The sequence below is a fragment of the Falco rusticolus genome, chromosome 6 (assembly GCF_015220075.1).
Source record: "Falco rusticolus isolate bFalRus1 chromosome 6, bFalRus1.pri, whole genome shotgun sequence".
Lineage (NCBI taxonomy): Eukaryota > Metazoa > Chordata > Aves > Falconiformes > Falconidae > Falco > Falco rusticolus.
Window position 1 is genome coordinate 33,827,313 of NC_051192.1, and position 22,061 is coordinate 33,849,373.

The following is a 22,061-nucleotide window of genomic DNA, read 5'->3' on the forward strand; positions in this document are numbered from 1 at the left end:
GAGCTAACAGTTACGCTTTCCTTTGCTAGCGTATCTCACAGCTACTTGAAGCTGGAGCAGATACAGTGAAAGCGGAAAATGCAAACAAAAATGTAATTTCTCAGTTTTTCATACCTGGTTTTATAGTACTCATGTTACTGAACTGTTTCAACAGGTATAATCAGTTCCCTGGGCAGAATTAAGAACTGTGCTGGCCCTTACCTCATCATTTCCTGGACTTTGGGGTTTCAATTATATTCAGCATTCTGACAAGGCAAAGGCACTGGTGAAGTTTACTAGGGAGGAACAAATACCATCCTCTATTTTATGCATTTTAAAAGCTCCTACCACTATGCTTCTGAAACCCATGATGGAAAAAAAAGGATGCCTAAAACATTAAACATGCTGTCAGCAACCTGGAGTTTATTCCCATCCCTGTTTGACTCCCAGTGTCACATAAGGACACAGCTCCTGACTTCCAATCTTCTTTTGGCTGGCGTGAGACTGGCACACCACGGAGGGAGGCAGCCGGCATCACACAGTGGTGCAGAACCTGGTTCTCAGCTATAGTTATACTGAGAAAGGGCAGCCAGAACTGCAGATGACTTACCTCCCCAACAAATACTTTGGCCTCCTGTTCTCAAGCCACCAATCAACATAAATAATAAGCAAACCTTCTGCCTTTGGGTCATATAAGTTCCCACACCAAATCTGCTACCTTCTTCTATAAATTTTGGTAAATATGAGGGGATTGAATCAAAGCAAAATAGAAAATTCTCCAAAAACAAGAGCCAAAGGCCTTGGGATACAATTAGAAGACATCCATAATTTTACCACGCTGTAGAGAAAAGTTATAGAAATAATAAGAAATCTTCAAATAGAACTAGACATTCTTGCAAAACATAGATGCAAGACATTCAGACACATGAGAAGCAATGGCCATGGTCAGCCTCATGTGTATTTTGGCCGACTGCCATGTCATTACTTAGTGAAGACAGCAAGAATACAGTATCGATATTAAAGGCTTTCAACCAACCATCCAGACCAAACATGCAATTATTTTAGGCACAGGAAAGAAGAGACGTTAAAGAAAAAAGAAAACCACCAGTAAAATGGTAACAGAAAAAAGGTTGTCAAGGGCCAAACCTTTGTTTTAACCAGCAAAGAAAAGAAGAACAAAGTTGACGTACAATCCCATCATATACTTTCCCAAACATATGTTTTTCTAATATACTCATCAATATGGCATCAGGTTAATTAACTTGTTAAATTAAGAAACAGCCATGCTATGCTGACATGTGGCCAAACCAGCTTTTTAAAACAATCACTGCTGGGGAGTGCAAGTTCAAGAATTTGTTAGAGGTCAGGTATGACACTGCCTGTGGATACGTGTTTTTATCACACACATGAAACTGTCAGCTGGGCATGAAAATTTGATGATCTTGCTTGCAAGTAGCAAAAGCTCAGGTGTAACTAGTTTAGGATTTTAAAACTTTGCTTGGTAAGTTCTGCCAGGACAATCCACAGTGGCAGCAGCTCCCAAATGCATGCTGGATCTTAAGTGAGCAAGAAAGCCAGTCTGTTGTCCACTTCTTCCCTGTCTTCCTACTTTACCTTCTCAACACTCCAAATATAATCCCTGTCCCATCACTTTACCTGCACGTTGCACCTCATTGTCTCACTCCATCTTCCTTACACTTCCCCAGCATCCAAAGGGGCACAGGAGATCCCAGTGTTGGTGGTGGGCTCTTGCAGCAAGTGACTGTGACTCGGGCAGCTGAGAGAGAGTTACACAGGTAATAGCTAGAATCTGATCTCCCTTCTCCTCTTGCAGATGCATGCAAAACCCAACTGAAAAACCAAATGTGCTGCTCTTATACACAAAGTGCTGCTGAGCACATGTAGTAGATGGGATGTTTTCAGTCAACTAAAGTGTTACAAAAAGTTAAAATCAAGCAAGGGAGAGTTGTGATTATTGAATTTATTGCATCAGAGTAAGAGCTACCCATTCCTTTATCTGCACAACAAAAGCCCTGATTTGTGATTAAACAGAAGTCTATTATTTCAGGTTGGTTCAGTGTACCACAAAAATGAAGTAATATTTTCTAGACAGCATACTACATCTCTGGCTTTGGAGCAAAAAAAAACAAACCACAAAAAACAAGCGTGACAGTGTATGGCTGAAACACAGTAATTGTTAACCGTTCAGATGAGGCAGAAGTGGGTAGCTGGATGTGAAAGCATTTCCACAGAAGTGAGAAGTCACCTTGAATCTTTCACTGGAGGCAAAAGTATTGCCATAGGCATCTAGAGTTCAGTACAATTATAGGATCTGAGTAGCTGGGATCCCCTGTATTGTCCATCATGGCACATGAAAATCAAAGTCCATCTGTGCCTGAGGAGATGCAAACCTCTGAAAGCATCTTCAGCCAACAGCAGGATAAAGCTCTTCCTACAGCCACAAAAAGCCTAAGCAAACCTATGATCAGTGGCTGCAGCACATGCTGGGAGCGCCTACCCTGCCCAAGAACCCAAGTCCTGGTGGTGTCCTCTGATGCTTCCAGCACCTGTGCTGCAAATGCAGCCAGCCAATTAATTCTAGGACCTTCAGTTCCTCGGCTCGGGCAGGGGTGCTGAGGGATCATGCCTCAGGCAAGTGGGAGCCCTACAAGCTGGGCCATAAGAGCATTAACTGGGACTCCAGGCGCTGTTAGCCTGCAGCTTGGGCAAGGACCATTGCACAAGTAGTCAAGCACTGCTGCACATGCGTGCTGTCTTCAAAGGTTCTTGCGGCACTCGCTGCTGTTTGGAAGTCTCCAGGCTCACTGCCTTCTCCCCATTTTCTTTAGCATGGCAGGTGGCCCTGCAAGTTTTGAAATGTACTTAATGCTCAATCCAGCTCTGATAGCTGCATTCTGAATCTTAAGAGCCAGAAAGATATACCAGATATCATGTACCTTCCCATTTAATATATCTAAAACGTATCCTCTCCACTATGCACAGACAGATGTTAATGTATGTTTGAGAAACTGCAGAACTTCCTTAGCATTAAGATACAAATTTGTGAGGCCCTTTATATGAATGCTCCTTGGCCATTTGCTGCAAAACTCATCCTTACCTTTTCAAAAATCTTTTAACAACAAAAGTAACTCCTGAGTATAGCCTTGAAAACAAGACCTGAATATGAACCACTGCCCTGACACTGTCACAAAGCCACAGAAAGCCTGAAATTAAGAGTACCGACTAAAATAAAGGCTGCAGTTCATCCCTGCAGAGACCTAACCTGGAAACCTAAATACTGATATTTAATTACATGACAAAATTGTGTTCTAATAGTGACAACTTGTCTTGTGCAAGTATTTAGTCTCTCAAAATATTCTTAGGACCATAAATCTTATTGGAAAGGCTAGGAATACTTTCATTAGTCTTTAACTGCAAAGTGTACAGGGGTTTATTTTAATTAAAAAAAACCCCAGTTCTAGCCTTGTTCAATATTCCAGTACACAAGCCTTCCATGGTTATTACAGAAATTCATCTTGAAACAACTGCATTAACCAGTCATTTTTGCAATAAAAATGAATTTTGAAGCAGCAAGGTACTGTGGGAAGAACGTTCTGCAGAAGAAATATGCGGTACTACACAAAAACAATTTAGCTAGTCAACAAAGCTGCTGATGAGCAGTTCCCAGTCCTTACTTCAATTTTCGTGACAGACACTGTTGGAATTAGACCCTCAAAAATAAGACAGCATCCTCCAAAAAGCAAGTTGGGATTAATTAATCCATCTCTGGCTATCCAGTGCAGTGTCTCATCAGTCTCTTTTTATTGCTATACCATCAAATAATTAACTCTGTAATCCATAAAGGGATTATCTAGACAAAACAGCTAAAGATTTTTCTGAAGTTCAGCTATGTTACTATATCCTCTGTTGCTGAACTCTCTCCCCCGCCCCCAATTCTCTGAAAATATTAACAAGTAGCTTCATCCAGAGAAGAGTTAGTCATCATTTCACTTATCTTTCAATCTCAGATTAATTGTATAGGCCTTAAAGGATCAAAAAACCCGAATTAAACATTTAATTGATAACTCCTTGCTAATTATATTTAGCAGATTTTTGAACTGTAGCAATGCAGCGAATATTGGCCAGCCACAACTGTTCTGCGCTTTCCCAGCACATCTTGCTAGTGTTGATTCCCCCTGATCCTCTCCCGTATCTTCTCTCTCATGGAGAGCTGCTCATGTTTCTGCTCTATGCAGAGAAAGAGTAAGACCTTTAGACATCACAGCAATTGCTGCTTCAGAGCTGTGGCACCATGAAATGAGACCTCCAAATAGAAAATACTGTAAAACCAGTAACACTAAGGATTTGTCCTACATACTTTTGGTGATAGTCTGTGCAGACTGGCATCATAAAAACAAACCCCCAAATCTTTTCTCTTCCTGAAAACCTTTTAGTCAAAGATATTCACTTGACAGATGCTTAAATGGTAACCACTAAAGAATATAAAAATGAAGACAAAATGGTTTAAGTTTCCTGGGGAAACTACGTCCCTTGTCTTAAAATATCCTAGATGCATTGCACAAAGCTGCTCTGCAATCCCAAATTCCAATAGGGTAAGAGAAGACTCTGCACATTAATGTTCTTTCCTATTCATGATCTTTAATTTGTAACCTTTGTGACAGGAACGTAATGCAAAGAAAGTCCAGTTACTATCTTAATAAGCCCATCAGAAATTCACTCCTTTCAAATCTTTTCAGCGATTAAAAAAATACCAAACAAACCAAAACAACATACCTTCTTTACTTGAGGTTTAAATTAATCAAAATTATACTCAAGAACTAAAAATAATAATAAAATCATCCTACCAAGCCTCCCAAGTACAGAGTGTTCTAGGCACACTCTATAACTCTGTGTCAAAGGAGTAGGCTTGATGCCAGCCTTAAAAAATCCCACCAAGAGCTCACTTTTCTCACAGCTCTTTTCAAACTGCCTTACAGATCATATGGATTTTTATTCACAGTTACTTAATTATTTTATAATACTCTTAGTGAATCCATCCCCCCCCCCCATTCCCCCAAAAAGCTAAGAATCAAACTCTACATAAAATAGCATGGACAAATATCTCAAGTCTCCCTTGCACGTCTTGCCTTTACCACCTGTGTTCGCTGCCCTCCAGCCCGATTTACCAACGCATTTTGTGGAACCCTAAAGATCAGGGTCAAAAGCAGATCCAAGAAATAGACTCCTAAGTACAGATGTATTTTCTTTAGCTGGAGTTAAATGTTCTTCTGGGTTGGCTGGGAAGCTCCAGGGCCCCTTCCAGAGGGGAACAGATGGACCTAAACAGTGAGAGATGATCTCTTCAAAGGAAACCTTAAAATAATCACTTATAACACAACTCCATCATGCTTTCTCATATCACCCAGAGTCAAATGAAATGCAGAAGAAAGAACGACAAACTCTTATTTTCATCTAAAGACACAAAACATTTGGCTGATGCTAAAATTCTGAGAAGTGGAGCCCTGAATCAAAAAGGGAAGATGTAGTAAAAAGAGAAGAGTTGGAGGCAGAGATGGAATGCAGGGACATTGGAGCAGAAACCGCTGAACAGACATGAGCCGTTTAAGGAGAAATATGGTCTCCAAAAATAAACAGGAGCTTCAAGTGTGGATAACTTCACCGTGTGTTGCCCAAACACCAGGACATTCAGTGGAAGATGAGCCTCCAAAAGCGACAGTGTCAGTTCAAACAAGCTGCAAGATTATCAGTTTCAAAAGAAGCCACTCCAGGGAAGAAGAACAGAAACAATACTGTTACTAGAAGATCCTTTGGATAACAGGAATTGAATTATAATAGGTACAGAAATCTGCATGCCCCAAGAAACAGCACCTCACCATCAGCAAAGTCTGCACTGAGAAAAATTAAGAAAAGGCCTGTCAGCAGCAAGCAGGAGCACGGTAAAGCAGCAGAGCACACCCTCTGTGATCTGGCCAGGCCCAGACTAAAACTGGTCCAGGCATGACTGTGTAAGAATAACCAGAGAAGTGAAAAAAGGTTTATTTCTTAAGCACTTCCCTGATCAAAGGATAGGAGCTAAAAGAGGGCCAGAAAGACTGTTAGTTTGAGAGAGGGATTATGGAAGGAAAGAAACACAGGGAAAGAAGCTGTTGCTAGTACCCTGCAAGGGGAGCAGGGCAGTCTCAGACAAGACAAGGTAGGTAAGGCCCCCCAAAAGGCTCCTGCAGGTGATGCTTGCTGTCATACTGACTGCCATCCATGCAGATGGCTCTTCCAATCTCATTCTGGACCAGAATCTCCCAGAAGTCAGCTACAGATGGAGGTGCACCCAGCAGACCTGGATTAAGGGTTTTAAATCTAATTTTTTACCTCAGGCTCGACACTTTCCCACTGGTGGCTTCACAGAAGCTGGAGAGAGAAAAGCATGCTATAAAAAGCTACATTTCTTCTAAAAGGGATAAACAAAGCTGAATATTGGAAATTACAAAAAGACTTTTTCTGTAGCAGGAATGAAAAATTGAATTAGACAACAGAACACAGGGAAAGAAACAGGGGCCCAAAACCGCATGACTGCTTAAAACTCCACAAGCAGTATTAAATGGAAGTAAGATGAGCCTGGTTTTTTTTTCCTGGTTATTTTTCAACAGACTGACAGGAAAGAAAATTATTTGGCCAAACCGCAAAGCAAATCTGTCCGTTCCCAGGATGATGCATCCCGAGGTCCACATGTGATGCTCACAGGAGTTCCCGCAGCCAGGGGTACTATCTGCCCCACAGTGGGCTGGGGGTGCATGGGGGTGGGCAGCACAGCACAGGGGGACTGCAGAGATGGGGACAGGATTGGCCGGGGGGCTCATGCAGACCCCCACTGCTGGCACATAAGGCATGCACACACTGCACAGCCCCTTTGCAAGCTGCCAAGCAACATAAAAGCTATGTGAGCCACACACGTTCCCTTGTCCCCATTCCCGTGCCTAAGCATTCCAGTGAGCTGAGAAGACCCAGAGAACAGCAGAAAAAGTAAATTAAAGGCCTTTCCCAAGTGGGAGAGACATGGACTTTTTACAATTACACAGTTTGCAACAGTCCCCAGTCTATGGATGCTGCCTTGGATCCATCTGACAACACCCACTGTGCACACACAAGGAAGGAACAGTATGGCTTTACAAAGGCTAATGAATGCACACAGGGCTCATATCACAATTTAAGAGTACAGAACCAAGAGAATAAAGCAGACAGCTACACCAGGGAGCTGTAATTCCCCTGAAGTGTGTAGTATAAACTCTGAAAACGGCATGAATCACCAGAGCCATAAAGCGGGACTAAAGCCCCATTGTTCAAAATATAGTGCTTGGATCCTCCTTTCTCCCCGCAGTTGTACGACAGCAACCCACAGGGTACCACTCCATTTCTCTTCCCCTGCCAATGACCGATGTCTTTCTTACATCCTCCTCCTCTTCTGACTCCCAGCCATGACTTTATTTTGTATTACCCTAGCACCAATGGGTCCCACGCACACTGCAACCTCCATTACCATACACTTATTTTCAGAGTAGTTCTCCTCTTGACATAGCACTTGGGTCTTACCCATAAAGCAGGTTTTAGCTATTCTTTACAGACTGCCAGATTCTCCATACACGAGTGAGTGAACGCCAAAATAATGCTCACATAAAAATTACTCATGCTGGAAATCTAAAATGTTACATGAGTCCTTCCTTCCAAAAAAGGAACTACAGCTATTTGGATTTCATTCAAGCAAACAGTTTCAACAACAGATATCACTTTTAGACTAAAGCAAAAATTTCCATTAGAAAAGATCAGTGATATTTTACCAGATTATTCAATGAAAAAAGGTAGAGGTTTTTTACCTTGGAGGTAAAGCTGTTTGATAATTGAAATCTTCAGTCAAATCTGAATGCCAGTATTTATCTGGAAATCAAAAAGTACACTGGAGCTTCTTTCAAATGGAAAATAATGTGTTTTTTAAATTATGTGCACACTTGCATGCTGCATATACACCCATGTTTATAACTTCAATTTCCCATATCTTTATTTCCATCACATATGCTTATCAAGACCAAAGAAAACAACAAAATTCTGGACCAAATTCAAGAGTCTCTTAAAGCAGCAACATTTCAGTCATGTTCTCTGCTCATCTCTGCTGCTGATACCGAAAAGGGAAGGGAAGCTTCCCAACACTGTCTCAGAGCTTGGCATCTAAAATGTCAAAAAGGCAAAGATTGCCTCAATCATCTGAACTCAGCCAACTGGAAAGGAACTGCCTTTCCCAACATCAACCCTAAGAGATGCAAGGTTCGAGTTGCTCTAATACTTTATGATGGATTTGATATATCATATTTCTGCAACCCACAGCATTAAAGGATTTTAAATACATCATAACATCACACTACCTAACAACCCTTCACAAGACCTAGGGTAACAAGACACACTTTGAAATTCAGCTGTCTCCGCACGCAGTGCTACTGATGCTGCATTTGCACATCCTACATAACTTCTGACTAAAGCAAAGTGAGATCATACACTTATTTGAAATCACTGGTGATTAAATTATAATGAAATGTTGCCATTTTGTCAGGATACCAGGTTAATAGTTTCAAACAAAACATGCTGAGGGTTGTGGGGGTTTTTTTGTAAATTATCACAGTGGCTGTGACCTAAGGTTTAAGTTTTCCAGATACGATACAAGATTTCAGAACTCAGAGCTTTTTGTTGATTTGGTGTTTTGGGGGGGGGTTGTTGTTGGTTTTGGGGGGGAGAACAATGAAATATCTCAAAAAAAGACATAAATAGGATAGAGAATTTACCATTGAAATTCAACATTTAAATCGTAAGTTAGCTTCTTCACCGCTTTACTTTTTAATACAGCACATTATGTTGACAGGGAACTAAAGCCAGCTTCAAATCACTAACTGATAGTATGTTCAGACAAGCTGGACAAGAAATAGGAACATTTTCATCAAACTGTAACAGATTCTCCATAAATATGCCTAAGAGTGTGACCAGTTATCACCAAAAATATAATTTTCCCTGGTATCTTTTTATTTACAATCTTTCTCTTTCACACACACACACAATTCCACACTATTTGAAGTTATTGTTTTTTCCTCAGTCTATACATTTGCTTTTTGTTTATGAATATGAATGCATCAGCACACAAAACAGAACTGGAGAATAACACCTAGTAACAGACCATAGATACAGTGGAAGTTCTTACACATACAACAGTTTAAGCACAGTAGGAATTTAATGCAAGAATTCATAATTTGATTTATTCTTACTGTGACTGCAGAGTTACAGCAGTAGCAATTCATTTCTTACTAACTACAGAATCCAGGAGGAAGTAGGAAGTTGAAGCCACCAGGGTTTACAGGTTCGAAGTCTGCAGTCTTGTTTCACACAATTATGGCCAAGTCTGGAAGGAAAAGGAACACAAAGATCCAGCCTGCAGGGCTCCAAATACTCACTAAGACATTGAGTTGCTTTGGATTAGACGGCAAAAATGATACAGTGGGTGAAGGAGAAGACTGGAAGTTGCAATTGTGAAGGCAATGCTTACAATGAAAGTAGGTTGAGATCCACAGAGCAATGTCTGCTCACACTTGCAAAAATGCAGGAGAATTAAGTTCTTTGGGCAACATTCAGTCACTTCAGTGAACAGTAACTGACATGGAAGATTACCTACCCTTCAGGTATCTACAATGTTAACTACATTGCTACCTGGAGTGATAAAGAGAGGAAAAGTTCTTTTCGTAGTCTTCAATAGCACGTGACAGGACTGAAAAAGGAGATGGTTAACAGGGACTCTGGAAGACGTTCTCCAGAAGCTGAGCCAATGCAAAGTCAGGCAGTTGAAAGCTGTGGCTTCAGGGGAAACTGATGCTATCAAACAGCTCCCTAGAGCCAAAACGAGAAGACTGTATTCCCATCCCCTCCTGTTATCATCTTCCTCCTTTACTCTAGCTCTAGCCAATACTATATCCCTTTACAAAACACTCTAACCCGCTGTACGAACAAGAAGTATCTGGGCTTGCTGTTGCTTTTTAGTGAGATAATTAACTCATACAGGCACCTTCACTGGTGCTTGGCAAACCAGGGGTAAGCAGTGAGATGGGAATGGGCAGCAGAGACACCCTTCTCCCACATAAAGGTGAGCTGTACGCAGGACAGCCAGCCAGTCTGTCCTTCTCATGAAGCCACAGCACAACATAATCCCACCTCAGAATCAGCAGACTGGAATACACACACCAGCTTGTGGAGCTAGCTGACTATACAGACATACATTTTAAAAAATATTATTTTGGTAGCAAAGATCAGCAATGGAATGTCAAACTCAAATACCTGCAGGCAGGTTACCTAAACTGGGGATTAGTCACTTTACAGATGCAAGCATAAGGGATATTTTCAGTACATTTGTACTCTTCGTAAACAAATTCTCCTGGAACCTTGAATGTTTCCCTACAGTGTAACAACAGCCCACTGTCTCTGCAAGAATCGATGTGGGTCCAGCTTTGCGTTCCCTAAAATCTGTCTTATCTAAGTTTTCCATTATCTGGGCTATCTCTGTTTATTGTTACTGTGTGGTACAGAATCAGCTGCAGACAGGATTGTTCAACAGAAAGGATGTAAGACTACATGGTAGAAGTTGTCCGAAATGTAGACAAATGCTGATAACAAAAATCTCATTCATCCAAGATAAGATGGTTTGGCCTCTCAAAGAAAAAAAATAATTTGGAATTAAGTAAATTCCTACAAAAAGACAAGCTCAGAAGGAAAACATCAACTTAAATTCATGCTTTGCTGCTGTTATTTATATTTCCAGTAAAATCAAACAGTAATAAATTTGAACCATATAAAAAATCCTCTGCTTGGAAGGCTGTAAACACATGAAATTCAAACCCAAATGAAAACTGGTAATTCAGAAAGGAAACAATACTAGTCCATAAATACAAGCCCCAAAATACAAGCTCTCAAGTCCATTTCTAGTAGTGCTGCAATTACTTAACCAGATGTCAAGTGTGCTAGGTCAAAAATGAGAACAGCCTTCTCAAAGGCAGGCAATGGGAAACTTTAAAAACCATAATCCATCTCCCTGAAAAGCTGTCAGAAAATTGTACTAACAAACCTCCCAGGCTCTAAAAATGTGAAGTGATGCATGACTGCAATGAAATTCTAAAATTGCCAGCTGATTTGAAGGTTTTATATACAGGTATATACATACAGACACACACACACATACATATTTTAGAGAGGAAAATTTTATATACTTAAAAAAAAAGTGATCTGTGGCATATAGCAAGCACCTGAAGCTGTGAGAACCCACTCTCAGATCTGGCTGCTGATACTTCTCCTGATGATGTGTAGCAACGTTACGGAGTTGCATCTAATGAAAAGTGCTTTGTCAGCCTGGACATTACACGAACTCACAAATATGTGAATCCCATCCTGTTACATTCATATCATGCTTTGCCCAGTGAAAGGAGCTACTATGTACTGAGGCACCCTTACTTCAAACAGCAGCAGCTCATGTACCAAAAAGCTCCTCCTGATAAAACTAAAAGCCCAAATCCTTGCGTACAGTGAAATATTTCTAAAGAAGCTAGCATGTTGTGCTCTATGTTCTGAAACCTATTCTTGGAAAGCTTACTGTAGAATACTAATATCTTTACAGCTTCGCCCCCCCCCCCCCCTTTCTTTTTGAAAGGAGCAACCAAAAAGTTGGTCACAGTGGGCCTACACCTATGTAGTGGTTATATTATCTTCTGCTCATTTCATTTTATATAAATTACATTTAATGCACTAGACACATACTTGTAAAAGTAAATAAAGACAAGTCATTACAAGAACACACACAATAAGCTCTTGAATAGCAGTGTATTTCATTGTATCTCTTATTAGGCATTTTATGGAACATGCCTAACACCTTAAAATGGAACACTAAGCATGCCTACATATTTCACAAAAATATAGAAAACATCCAAATAAAATGCAGCAAGGCCAATCTGATGAATGCAGTATTAGCAGTACAAGCTTTTTCCCTTGTTAAAAGCTTGATTCTGCCATTCCTACAGATACAGGGTAGAAGTCTCCTCAGAAAGCAAGTACCTCTAAATCAATGGTGCTTTTTATGAGGTAGGATACTGCTCAGCAGCAACAAGAGTAATGAAACTGGCCCTTTGCATTTTAACTCTGCGACATCAACTACAGCTGAAGAAATTATAGTTAATTCATTTTCTGAAAAAGAAAAGGAGCTGCTGCCTTTACCTATAAGCCCATTTTGAGGTCAGTGGTAAGAGAAACAGGTAGCTTTCCATCTTTGCAGTCTCATCCTTTGCCTGGAAACACCACCTTTTAAACTGGATTCACATCGCAGCAACACACACCTGTTTTGACTGCAGCAGCAAAGCTGTAGATGTGTCTAAAGGACCTACACAGACGCTGCTCCAGTGAGATTTCTCAAAGGTATCAACATGAAATAGAAGAAAAGACAGCTCAGAATTCAAAGTTAGTTATTCTGGCTATTGGCTGGTGGCACACTGCAGATACTGCACTCAGAGGTTACTGTGATCTACTAATTGCACAAACAGATTAATTACCAAACCATCTCTGCCCCATATCTAACTGTTAGCTTACTGCCCAACAACCCACTACAATTCTTATCCAAAATCCTTAACCAACCCTGCCAACTCAATTCTACTTAACTTTATGCATTGTGCAAGTACAAGATACACTTCAAGATTCTGCATACAGGAAACTGAGAACAGGTACCTCAATTATTTGTAAAATTGCATCACTGAATCCAACATCACACTCATTTGTGCACTTCATTGAAATGGCTGCAGTGTCATGCAAAACCACAACATGCACTAACATTTGGCAGCAGAACCCACGAGCCATCTTCACAGGCACAGAGAGAATATTCATCTGCAGCACACTGAAAAAAAATATCTAGTTTTCCTGAAACTGTACTAAAAAGTGCAGTTGTCCAAACAAGTTTCATACCCACATGGTTTTACATTACTCAGTTTTACAGAAATAACTGAGATAAATAATTACAGTGTCAGAAGCCTTATCTTCCCAATTTTCATGTCAGAAAAAGTCTGAAAGGATTTTAATCACCTTGCACTTGTCTGGACAATGATTTATTCTGTTTCCACTCAGATGTTTATGATCATTATAAGGATGTTGCTCCTATAGAGACTAATACTGCAACAATCCAACAATCCATAAAGCAGCTAAGATTGAAGATGTTTTAAGACCTCCTCCTCCAGATCCAAGGTCGAGTGACCTAAGATGCTTTCACTTTTCACCACTGCCCTTACGTCAGCAATAAATGTGCAAGAGTTCATGCAAGCCCTCCCTAATCCAATTTTAAATAAACTGGCTTAAAACAAAGTAAGGGACAATTAGCCACAAGAACTGCTATTGGAAGAATAAATACATCAGTATTGTCTTAAATCACCTGTGCTATTTTAAAATCGGATTTCTCCACACCTCTGCTTTAGTAAAGATGCATCATGCTGCCAGAGCACATTTCAAAAAAAGTACGTAAGCCATTTTGGTTTAAGTGAATCACTTCAAGAATATCAATATAGTTAATGCAGTACAAACAGGCAGAGAGAAAAATAAGAGAATCTTTTGTGGCAATACCAAGCAGTTTGGTAGTTTACACAGTAACTGTGAAAAACAGAAGTGGATTTGAAAATCTAGAATTGAAAGCAGCCACAACTCATTCATTTTGTTCTTAAAAAATAAAATAAAATAAAATTTTTCAATAAACAAACAGTTTATTCAAGGAAGAAAACAAACCTCTTTGATTTCTGTTCTCACATTCCTTTTTTAGCATCTAATGACTCCGGACAGAATACCTGTTCCACTAGTATCGACTCGCAGACTTCAAAAAAGCCCAGATTTTGTCCCCCAGTATTAAAATCATCAAATTCAAGAGCAATAGCAGCACAGAGTATGTTTCTGTATCTTGTTGTTGTTATTAATTAAGTCCCATTTGCTGCTCCTGAATTGCAATTATTTAGTTGCACTGGATGGGTGTGTTCGAAAGTAATGGAAGATGGATCAACAGCTGTAGTTATTATGAAAATTATGGCAGTACATCAGAGGAATTGCAGCTGCTCAATTCATGCAAATAAGAGCTACTTGACAATGACTATAATTACACAGTATGTCAAACAGCATAGCTGAAGTAAAAGTAGAGACTACATATTTTAGGAAGCCGAAAGATTTCCGTTTCATTTTGTTCACATTCCCTACACTCCTGTTTAGGGATAACAAGATTCAGTCAACGGACCTGCAGATACAGAAAGGTCTGCTATGTCTCCCAGGTGCATTCCCCTGTCAGCACTGCAGCTGTCAAACAGGGCACCTCTCCGCATGTTTACTAGGCACTTAATAGTACAGCCTGTATTCGGAGGCCATAGTCAGGGCTGAGGTTTCAGCTCACCAGGTGCTGTGTAGATACGAAGAAAGATCTGGCCACATCTAGTTTTGAAGCAAAGGAGGACTGCTTCTGAGTGGCTCAGACAATGCAGATACCCTCTCCTCTATCCAAACCCTGTTCCTGATACCTGGAACAGCACTGTAATAGCCTAGTTTACTTTGCTTAGTATTACTTTTCAATGCAAGTACTTCCAGCCTGCTCTGGACAATTCCCTTCTCACTTCAGATGTTAAGGCCCTCTTAAAGAGCCCATTTTCTTCTCTTAGAGAAAAACTTCACTGAAAACTCCACATTTCCAGAGAGGCTGCGCACAGTGCTTATCCTGTTAACATCTGTAAGCTGTTGGCACATTAGCAACTGTTTAAATAAAGTGATATTTTATTATTTTAGTTTCTTCCAGTTCCTGTTCTGCATTCAGCCTCCTTAATTAAAGCCCTCTGGTTTTTGCTAGTTGTTTCATGCTGGCAAATCCCTGCACCTGCATGGAAAAAAACAGGGAAGAACCCCATTTGCTTTCCTCTGCATCTCAAACTTTTGTTTCAAAAACTGTACAGCATGAAGTTATATCACAAATAATAAACCCAGAACATGAAATACGAGACTAATAGAGAGTTTTATTTATTTGTTTTTACTTACGATGGCCACATAAATAGACATAAGGGAATACACAATTTTGCAGTCCTCCTACTTCTCACTTAGGGGTGAGAAATTGGACCCACCTAGTATATAACAAGGTTGCTAAAGCTCCTTACTGCTCTTGTTTTACACAGTGATTCAAACTGTATAACTGGCAGTAAATAATCTTTCCTCTGTACTTTCAGGAAACCCAAACTTATTTTCCTGTGAAGTCTGCTGACAAAACTCACTTCTAAATGCCTTGGAATTCAGGGACATGACTCCTGGTAGAAGTGGTTCCTCTAGCTTCCCACATTTCATAGGTAAAGTCATTAAATCACCAACCCAGCATGACAGCTACTCAAATCATTGATCTTACCTGAAATCACATGCTGTGGTAAGCTCTGCTCCTCCTCCAATAGCTTTTCCTTGTACTAGTGCAACACTGATCAGAGGCAACCTACACAAGTGAGTTTTGTAAGCAAAATTCATGCTTTTAGTCTTTTAGAAATGACAAAAGAATTCAAGTAAACCACCTCTACAGTAAAAGTTCAGAAAAATATACTGTTCCAATTCATTCAAATAACCACATCTTTGTGGGTAACCAGCACAAAACCAATTTTACTTATGCCAAAATGATTATTCCATAATTGAAATGGAATGCCAAAATGAAACAGCAAGACAGATATGTCAAACAGAATCAAAGTAAAGAAGGTCATGTACTGTGTTATGAAAAATACCTGCTATAGATTATACCTTAAAAAAGACTATCTGCAAGGAGTGACAGGACAGCAACACAAGACTCTACCTTAAGCCAGTACACTACAGAAAGCAGTGGAAAGGGACACAAAGAACTGAAGGGCTGGGTTATCTAAAAATAATGAGATTTAGCAAGACACCTTCAGCAGCTTTGCTACCATGTCAGTCATCAACAGAACTTCTTTTCTTTTTCAGGACAAAAACATCCTTTGAGGATAGCAACAATCCATTACCTTTGATGGTGTGGTATTTAATCATGCTCAAGGTATTTAATCATGTTCAAGGTAATTCAAAGGACAGAGGGAAGGAAGAGTATGTAGGGAGAATCTCTTTCACCACAGCCACTGTGAAATAAATACTCACGAATAGTGACTGACTCAGGATAAACCAAGTTCCCTAAGAAATTAAGACAATTGGTTTGTCCCAGAATCTGCAGGCTGATAACAGCTGTTTTGTCTTTTACTACAAAGAGACATTTAACTCATTGAGCAGTTTTGAAACCGCATTCAGAAGTCAGCTTCCCAATCAGGACCACATGCTTGGTTTAACTTCAACAGAAGCACCAACAATTGCTTATGGCCCAACTTCACTTACCAGCTGCAGCACACTACACACAACACATAGCACAACTGAACCCGCTGGAAGAAGGTAACCTTATTTTTCCTGTGGTCCACGGGGATCTAAAAGATAAGGGTACAAGACCCACACACCCACGCTCTGATCCATTTGAGGCATCTCCTTCAGAATCACAGTCACCTTCCCTCTGAGGGAGGCTGATCCCATCTGCAGTAGACGTTCCCTGACAGAAGTTCAGTGCTCCCCCTGAACCATAGCTTCAACATACTCTTAAGACAGCTGAGGTGATGGCTTAATTTTCATACATCCTCCTTGTCTTTGCTTTGCCCCATCAATTTTGATCATATGGAAACCAACTCCTACAAATGGATACCCATCCTAAGGATTCCTTACAGTATTACTACTATTTCGGTCTCCAATCTCATGAGCAGTTTTACAGAATAATATTAATTCATAATACTTTCTCATATAGATTATATGAAAACAAAGGCTATTTATCTTCAAAGAGCTATGAGCAGGAAAAAAAACAAAGACAGACTCTACCACACATGGATTTAATAGAAATGTGATTTCTTAAGGGAAGCTAAATCTAAAGGAACAGAAAAAATGTTTTTCAGAAGTACCAGATGGTAAAACTGAATACATTCCTCTTATGAAGTGGGAAGATTAAATAAATATATTAAATCAATGTTACCTGCGTAGGCTGCAAAAGCTGGCCCTGCTTGTTTTTTAAGAGCTACCGATTTCCACTGAGTAACAGAAGCCAGCTTCAGACATTTCAAAGGCCTAGATTTCCTTAACTGTATAGGTACCTCCTGGACCTCCACATATAAGCCTTTACATTTTTTTTCTGTTCTAGTTTCTGGAAAGTCTAATAGTTGCAAAATGTCAAGGCCTACCTAACTTAAATCCATAAATACCTAATTAACATGTGCAAACACAAGGTCTGGGATTTAAAATTACATACTTAAAACTATGCATTTAACTTTAAACATCTTGTTAAAGAGTTAGCCAAAACATATTCCAATACTTATAATTACTTCATAAAGAAGGATAAATAAAATATATTACCTCATAAGTCTGGTTAGGGTGTTTTGCATAAACATGCACATATTCATCCCATCCTACAAAGAATAGGAAATTAAAAAATGTTAATTGATCCTAATGAGAAGCAATTAAACACACAGATGGAGTACACAGAAGTATTCATTGTATTTACTCTAGCTGGGGTTTTTCTCTTTGGTTAATCTTGCCTGACTTCCAGCCCAACCCCACTATGCACAAACAGAAAACCTAGTATAAATCAGATTAAAATAAAAAACAACAAACAAACCAAAACACAGAACTCAATCAATTTATATTCATTTCAGTTATAATTAAGCCACTGTTAAAGTAATCGCCATATTGAATTTCTATGATGTGAATTTACATAGATTCCTCCTAATTTCCTCTTCTCACTCCCAGTTAAAACACCCATAAAGCTGAGTTTTAAGAGTCTGTGCAGGACCATAGAGTGCTGCTGGAACTTTTGCTGTTCCAAATCCATAAAGTCTTAGACAAGATACAATTTATCAACTGCATATTTTATTGTTTGGGCCAAAAGCATTTCAGCCAAAAACCACAGCAAGAGCAACAACAACAAACGACCAAAACCTCCTCCCCTCCATAAAAAAAAGAAAGAATATTTTTATTTCTCTCCTCCATGTTTTACATCAGCTTGCAAACAATAGTGAATAGGGTACAATTGTTCCCTTCTCTTCCAGTACAAGAACTAAGGGGCTCCAAATAACATCTGTTGCTGCTAGGTTCAAAACAAGTATTTCTTCCTACATGTCGTTAAGCTCTGGAATGCTTTGCAGCAGGGCATTGCAACCCCTACACAAATTCAAGAACAACTAGATAAACTCATGACATGAGAAAAATCGACACGAGGACTAAGAGAATATTTTAAAGCAAAATCATTCTCTTTCTCAGACATCTAGTATTGCCCAGTTATTTGTTGAGTTCTTGGTCTAAATGACCCAGCACGACCATGTTCATATGCATACTGAACTGCATACACTGAACTACATGTGATGTTTAATCCTGATCAAAAAACAAATTAAATGTTTGGACACCACAGAAATAAAAACCCAATAGGTAACAATTTGAGCAAGTTCAAAAAAAAAACCCAAAACAAAACCACACCAAAAACCAAACCAAACCGAACAAACAAAAAAACCCTCCCAAACAAATGGTAGGAAGAAAAAGAACAAATACCTCTTTATTAGCATTTACTGATTTCTAAAGCACAGTTTTGCAGGGGTTGGCAAGATAAAGAATCTGCCTTAATTAGAAGCTTGGAATAGGACCTTGAAATAATGGTAGGTCAACTTCAGCTAATTTATTGTCTATTTACTCATGCATTCCTAAGACCTGCTCTGCCCAGGCAGATATAAACTGCCATGACAATCACTACACAGGAACCAGTGAACTCAGTTTCATTACATTAAAGGCCTGCTTGAAAATTTCAGTACATCTTGATTTACAATGAGGCTTTTAGTAATCACTGTAGCCCCTTCCGACATCTGTTTAGACCAACAGCAATATTTCCATCCCAAATTAAAGAACATTCAGATCCTCCATGATAGCTGTCTTAGCAGCTAAGTTCAAAACCCACACAAACATACAAGGTATCAGTTCTCAGACCTGGACTTGCACAATTCCCACACTATGATCATCAGGATGAAGCTGCAAAAAAGCTCTTCAGAGAAAGTAATTTTTCACTTCATCACAGCAGAGTCCTTGCATTCAAACAGACTGTCTCTCAATTCACAACAAAATCCAAAATGGTAATTAAAGATTAATGCCAGAACAGACCAGCTTGACAAATACAGTTATGACTAAGCAGACCAAAAAAAAAAAAAAAAAAAAAGGTGTATATATTCTCAGGTGGTAGAGAGATTACTGTGTTTCACATGGAAAAAATGGCTGCACAGAAAACATTCTGAAAAAAAAAATAAAATCACAATTACGTGTGTCTTGGCCAACATACCATTCAAACCTTCCCAACAAGCAAAATAAGGCTACTAGTCAGAGTATTTTATCTGAATAAAAGAGGTGTTCACCGGAGTCTAGTGGAATAATCACATTTTCAGCTCTAATACTGTCCTTGGAGTAAGAAGAAGTCTAACAAACAGAAAGTAAGGTAAAATACAGTATGCATTACGTATGGAAGGAAAGGATTAATAGTTTGCCATGAGGCTAGGGGTGCAGGGAAGAAGAAAGTCACCTTCATAAAGTGGAAAACTGCACCACTGGCTCTTTTGGCTGCAAGAGCTTAGACTCCACATTCACTACAGACAGAACAGTATTTCCAGACCACCTCCAACTGCTCAGAAGTCCTCCCTCTGCAGCTTACTGCTGCAGTCTGTCCTAGGGCTTCTGAAACCTCTGTCCTAGGGCTTCTAGAAAGGAACCAAAGAAAGTGAAATTCTTCTGTGTGTCTCCTTCCTCTCAGCTGCCCTTTCAACAGCCTCTCCTGCTTTTCAGCTAGTCAGCTTCTCAAGTCTCGCTCCAGACTGGGGTTATTGCTTTTGGGAACCAGGCTTACAACGACAGAAAGAAAAACACTTTTTTTTTTTTTTTTTCTAGTTTCACTATTTGCCTTCTGTGATTTGGTCATGTAATGTTAGCACTTGCCAAAGGAGAACAGGCAAGGGACCTGGGTTTGTTTCAGCGTTAGGAACAACTGAACATGAGAGAGGAAGAGGAGGAGGAGGAAGAGGAGCCACTAGAGGGCATGAAAAACCTTCAGCACCTTGGCCATTATTCTGCTTTTCCTACACCACAGGGAAAGCCAAAGTGTATGCTAGATTATGAAAAAAACAATCTTCCCTCAACCAACTGGTTGAATAAGATAAAAGTGTTTACTGTAATTACTAAAAGCTATGGGCTAAAGCAGCCTTGCAAAAAATAAAGGAAAACCACATCAGTTCAGGCATGAGGCTATTCACTTTTTTTTGCCTTAGGCATGCCTGTGGACAGAAAACTTAACCTAACGCTCTTTTAACCTGAAACCAAACAAAACTCTCTCATCTGCAGTGTGTCAGAGCACAGAGTTCTGCAAGACTAAAGAACAACAAATGTTATTCCTTATTCTATTAAAGTTTTATTTAATAAAGACTATTAAATCCCACCAAACAGATGGTTTAGGAGTGGCTATTGTAAAGAAACTCTCAGTTCAGGATAAATAGTTTGAAGTCTCCCAAGGAAATAGAAAGCAACCATATTTAACTATTCTTGGAGCATTTCTGGTGACTTTTAGACTTACATTTCAGTACTAGCATAAGATCTAGATTCTTTGCAGAGAATTTTTGGCAAAATTATAATTAATACCTACAAATTTAATTCTGCTCAGTATATCTGTTATGGACCCTAATGTTTACAAGAGCCCTCTCTGCCACTGCAGTGGCTCCAAGTAATTTGCATAAACATACAGAATACTAAATGTCAAACAAAGTATGGAAGCAGAATCACTGAGAATTATTGAATGCAGAACTCTGAAGGAAAGCTTAGACTGCAGATAAGAACTGGCCCATGCTTGGTTTCAGCTCCTCTTCTGTTCCTACCATGCTAAAATACGCTTAAAATTTCAGATTTAAAAATAACAACAATCAAATACCCACGCCCCCAAAATCAGATACATCTATATTTTTTAAGTAACCAGTGCTTATAAAGCGTCCAAATGAAAACTCCCCCAAAAAACTTATATCCATAAAGCATGCTGTCTGCACGTTAAGGAAAGCATACCTCTCATGGTGTTCCACATAGGAAACAAAGCCTCTCATACCTTTTGAAAACTGGACTATCGTATTTGTTTATCAGCCCAGAAATACTTAAGATTATGTTTTTAATGAAATTCAGTTTCATCAACAGAAAGAAATTACCACTAGTAACAGATTCACCAGTTTTTGAGTTGGCATTCTTACTGGAAAGCTCAATGAAATGTTTAATTTGTGTGGTTAAATCCTGAAACTTGAACTGACAACAAAAAAGGATGCCAGTTACCACAACTGCAACCCAGGATGCAGGAGCAGCATAGGAAGACCCTCTTCCTCTGCAGTTAACAAAGCCCTATTTCACACATGGCCAAGGAACACATGTTAATCCATAAATAGAATTGCAGCACATGTGAAAGTTGTCAAGAAGTGTGGCATGAGTGAGAAATTGCCATCAAACCCTGACTTCTTGCCCATAGTTACACAATACGCACCTGACTGGACCACAGCACAAAAACTGCACCTGTCCTTCCATTTTATGTAGCTCCAAACACAGCTTTGACAAAACCGAAACCTTTCTGGAATAGCAGTCATGCTACTTAAATTTGTTTCTGACTTTAGAATATATGAGAAATTATTACTTGTATCTGTTTCTAAAGGTCAAACTACTGAAGCACAGCTTATTTGATGTATAAATTCACCATATACTGCTGAGAAACTGAAATGACGTTTTTAAAAGAAAAGGCTGAAAGAATATGTAATGTAGAATTCAGAGTTACGAATCAATTACAGTAACACCTGAGCCACGGTTTAAAGGGGCTGCCAGCATTTTTTCAACCATTAAAAGCTCCATTCTGTGACTTGCACGTAAAATTGTAGCAG

At 39.4% G+C, this 22,061-nt stretch overlaps 1 protein-coding gene across 10 annotated transcripts in view; it reads right to left on the minus strand.

The window, feature by feature from the left end:
* ECHDC1 (ethylmalonyl-CoA decarboxylase 1) overlaps positions 1 to 22,061 on the minus strand; it is a 42,082-nt gene that overhangs the window by 7,083 nt on the left and 12,938 nt on the right. For 9 of the 10 annotated variants that reach the window (XM_037391206.1, XM_037391203.1, XM_037391201.1 and 6 more), the window contains 2 exons: positions 17,491 to 17,543; positions 15,464 to 15,544 (listed from right to left, as the gene is read on the minus strand). In XM_037391206.1, coding sequence (XP_037247103.1) covers positions 15,464 to 15,544; positions 17,491 to 17,543 — 134 coding nt within the window. The remainder of the gene's footprint in view (positions 1 to 15,463; positions 15,545 to 17,490; positions 17,544 to 22,061) is intronic. The other variant, XM_037391207.1, reaches the window with a different exon arrangement.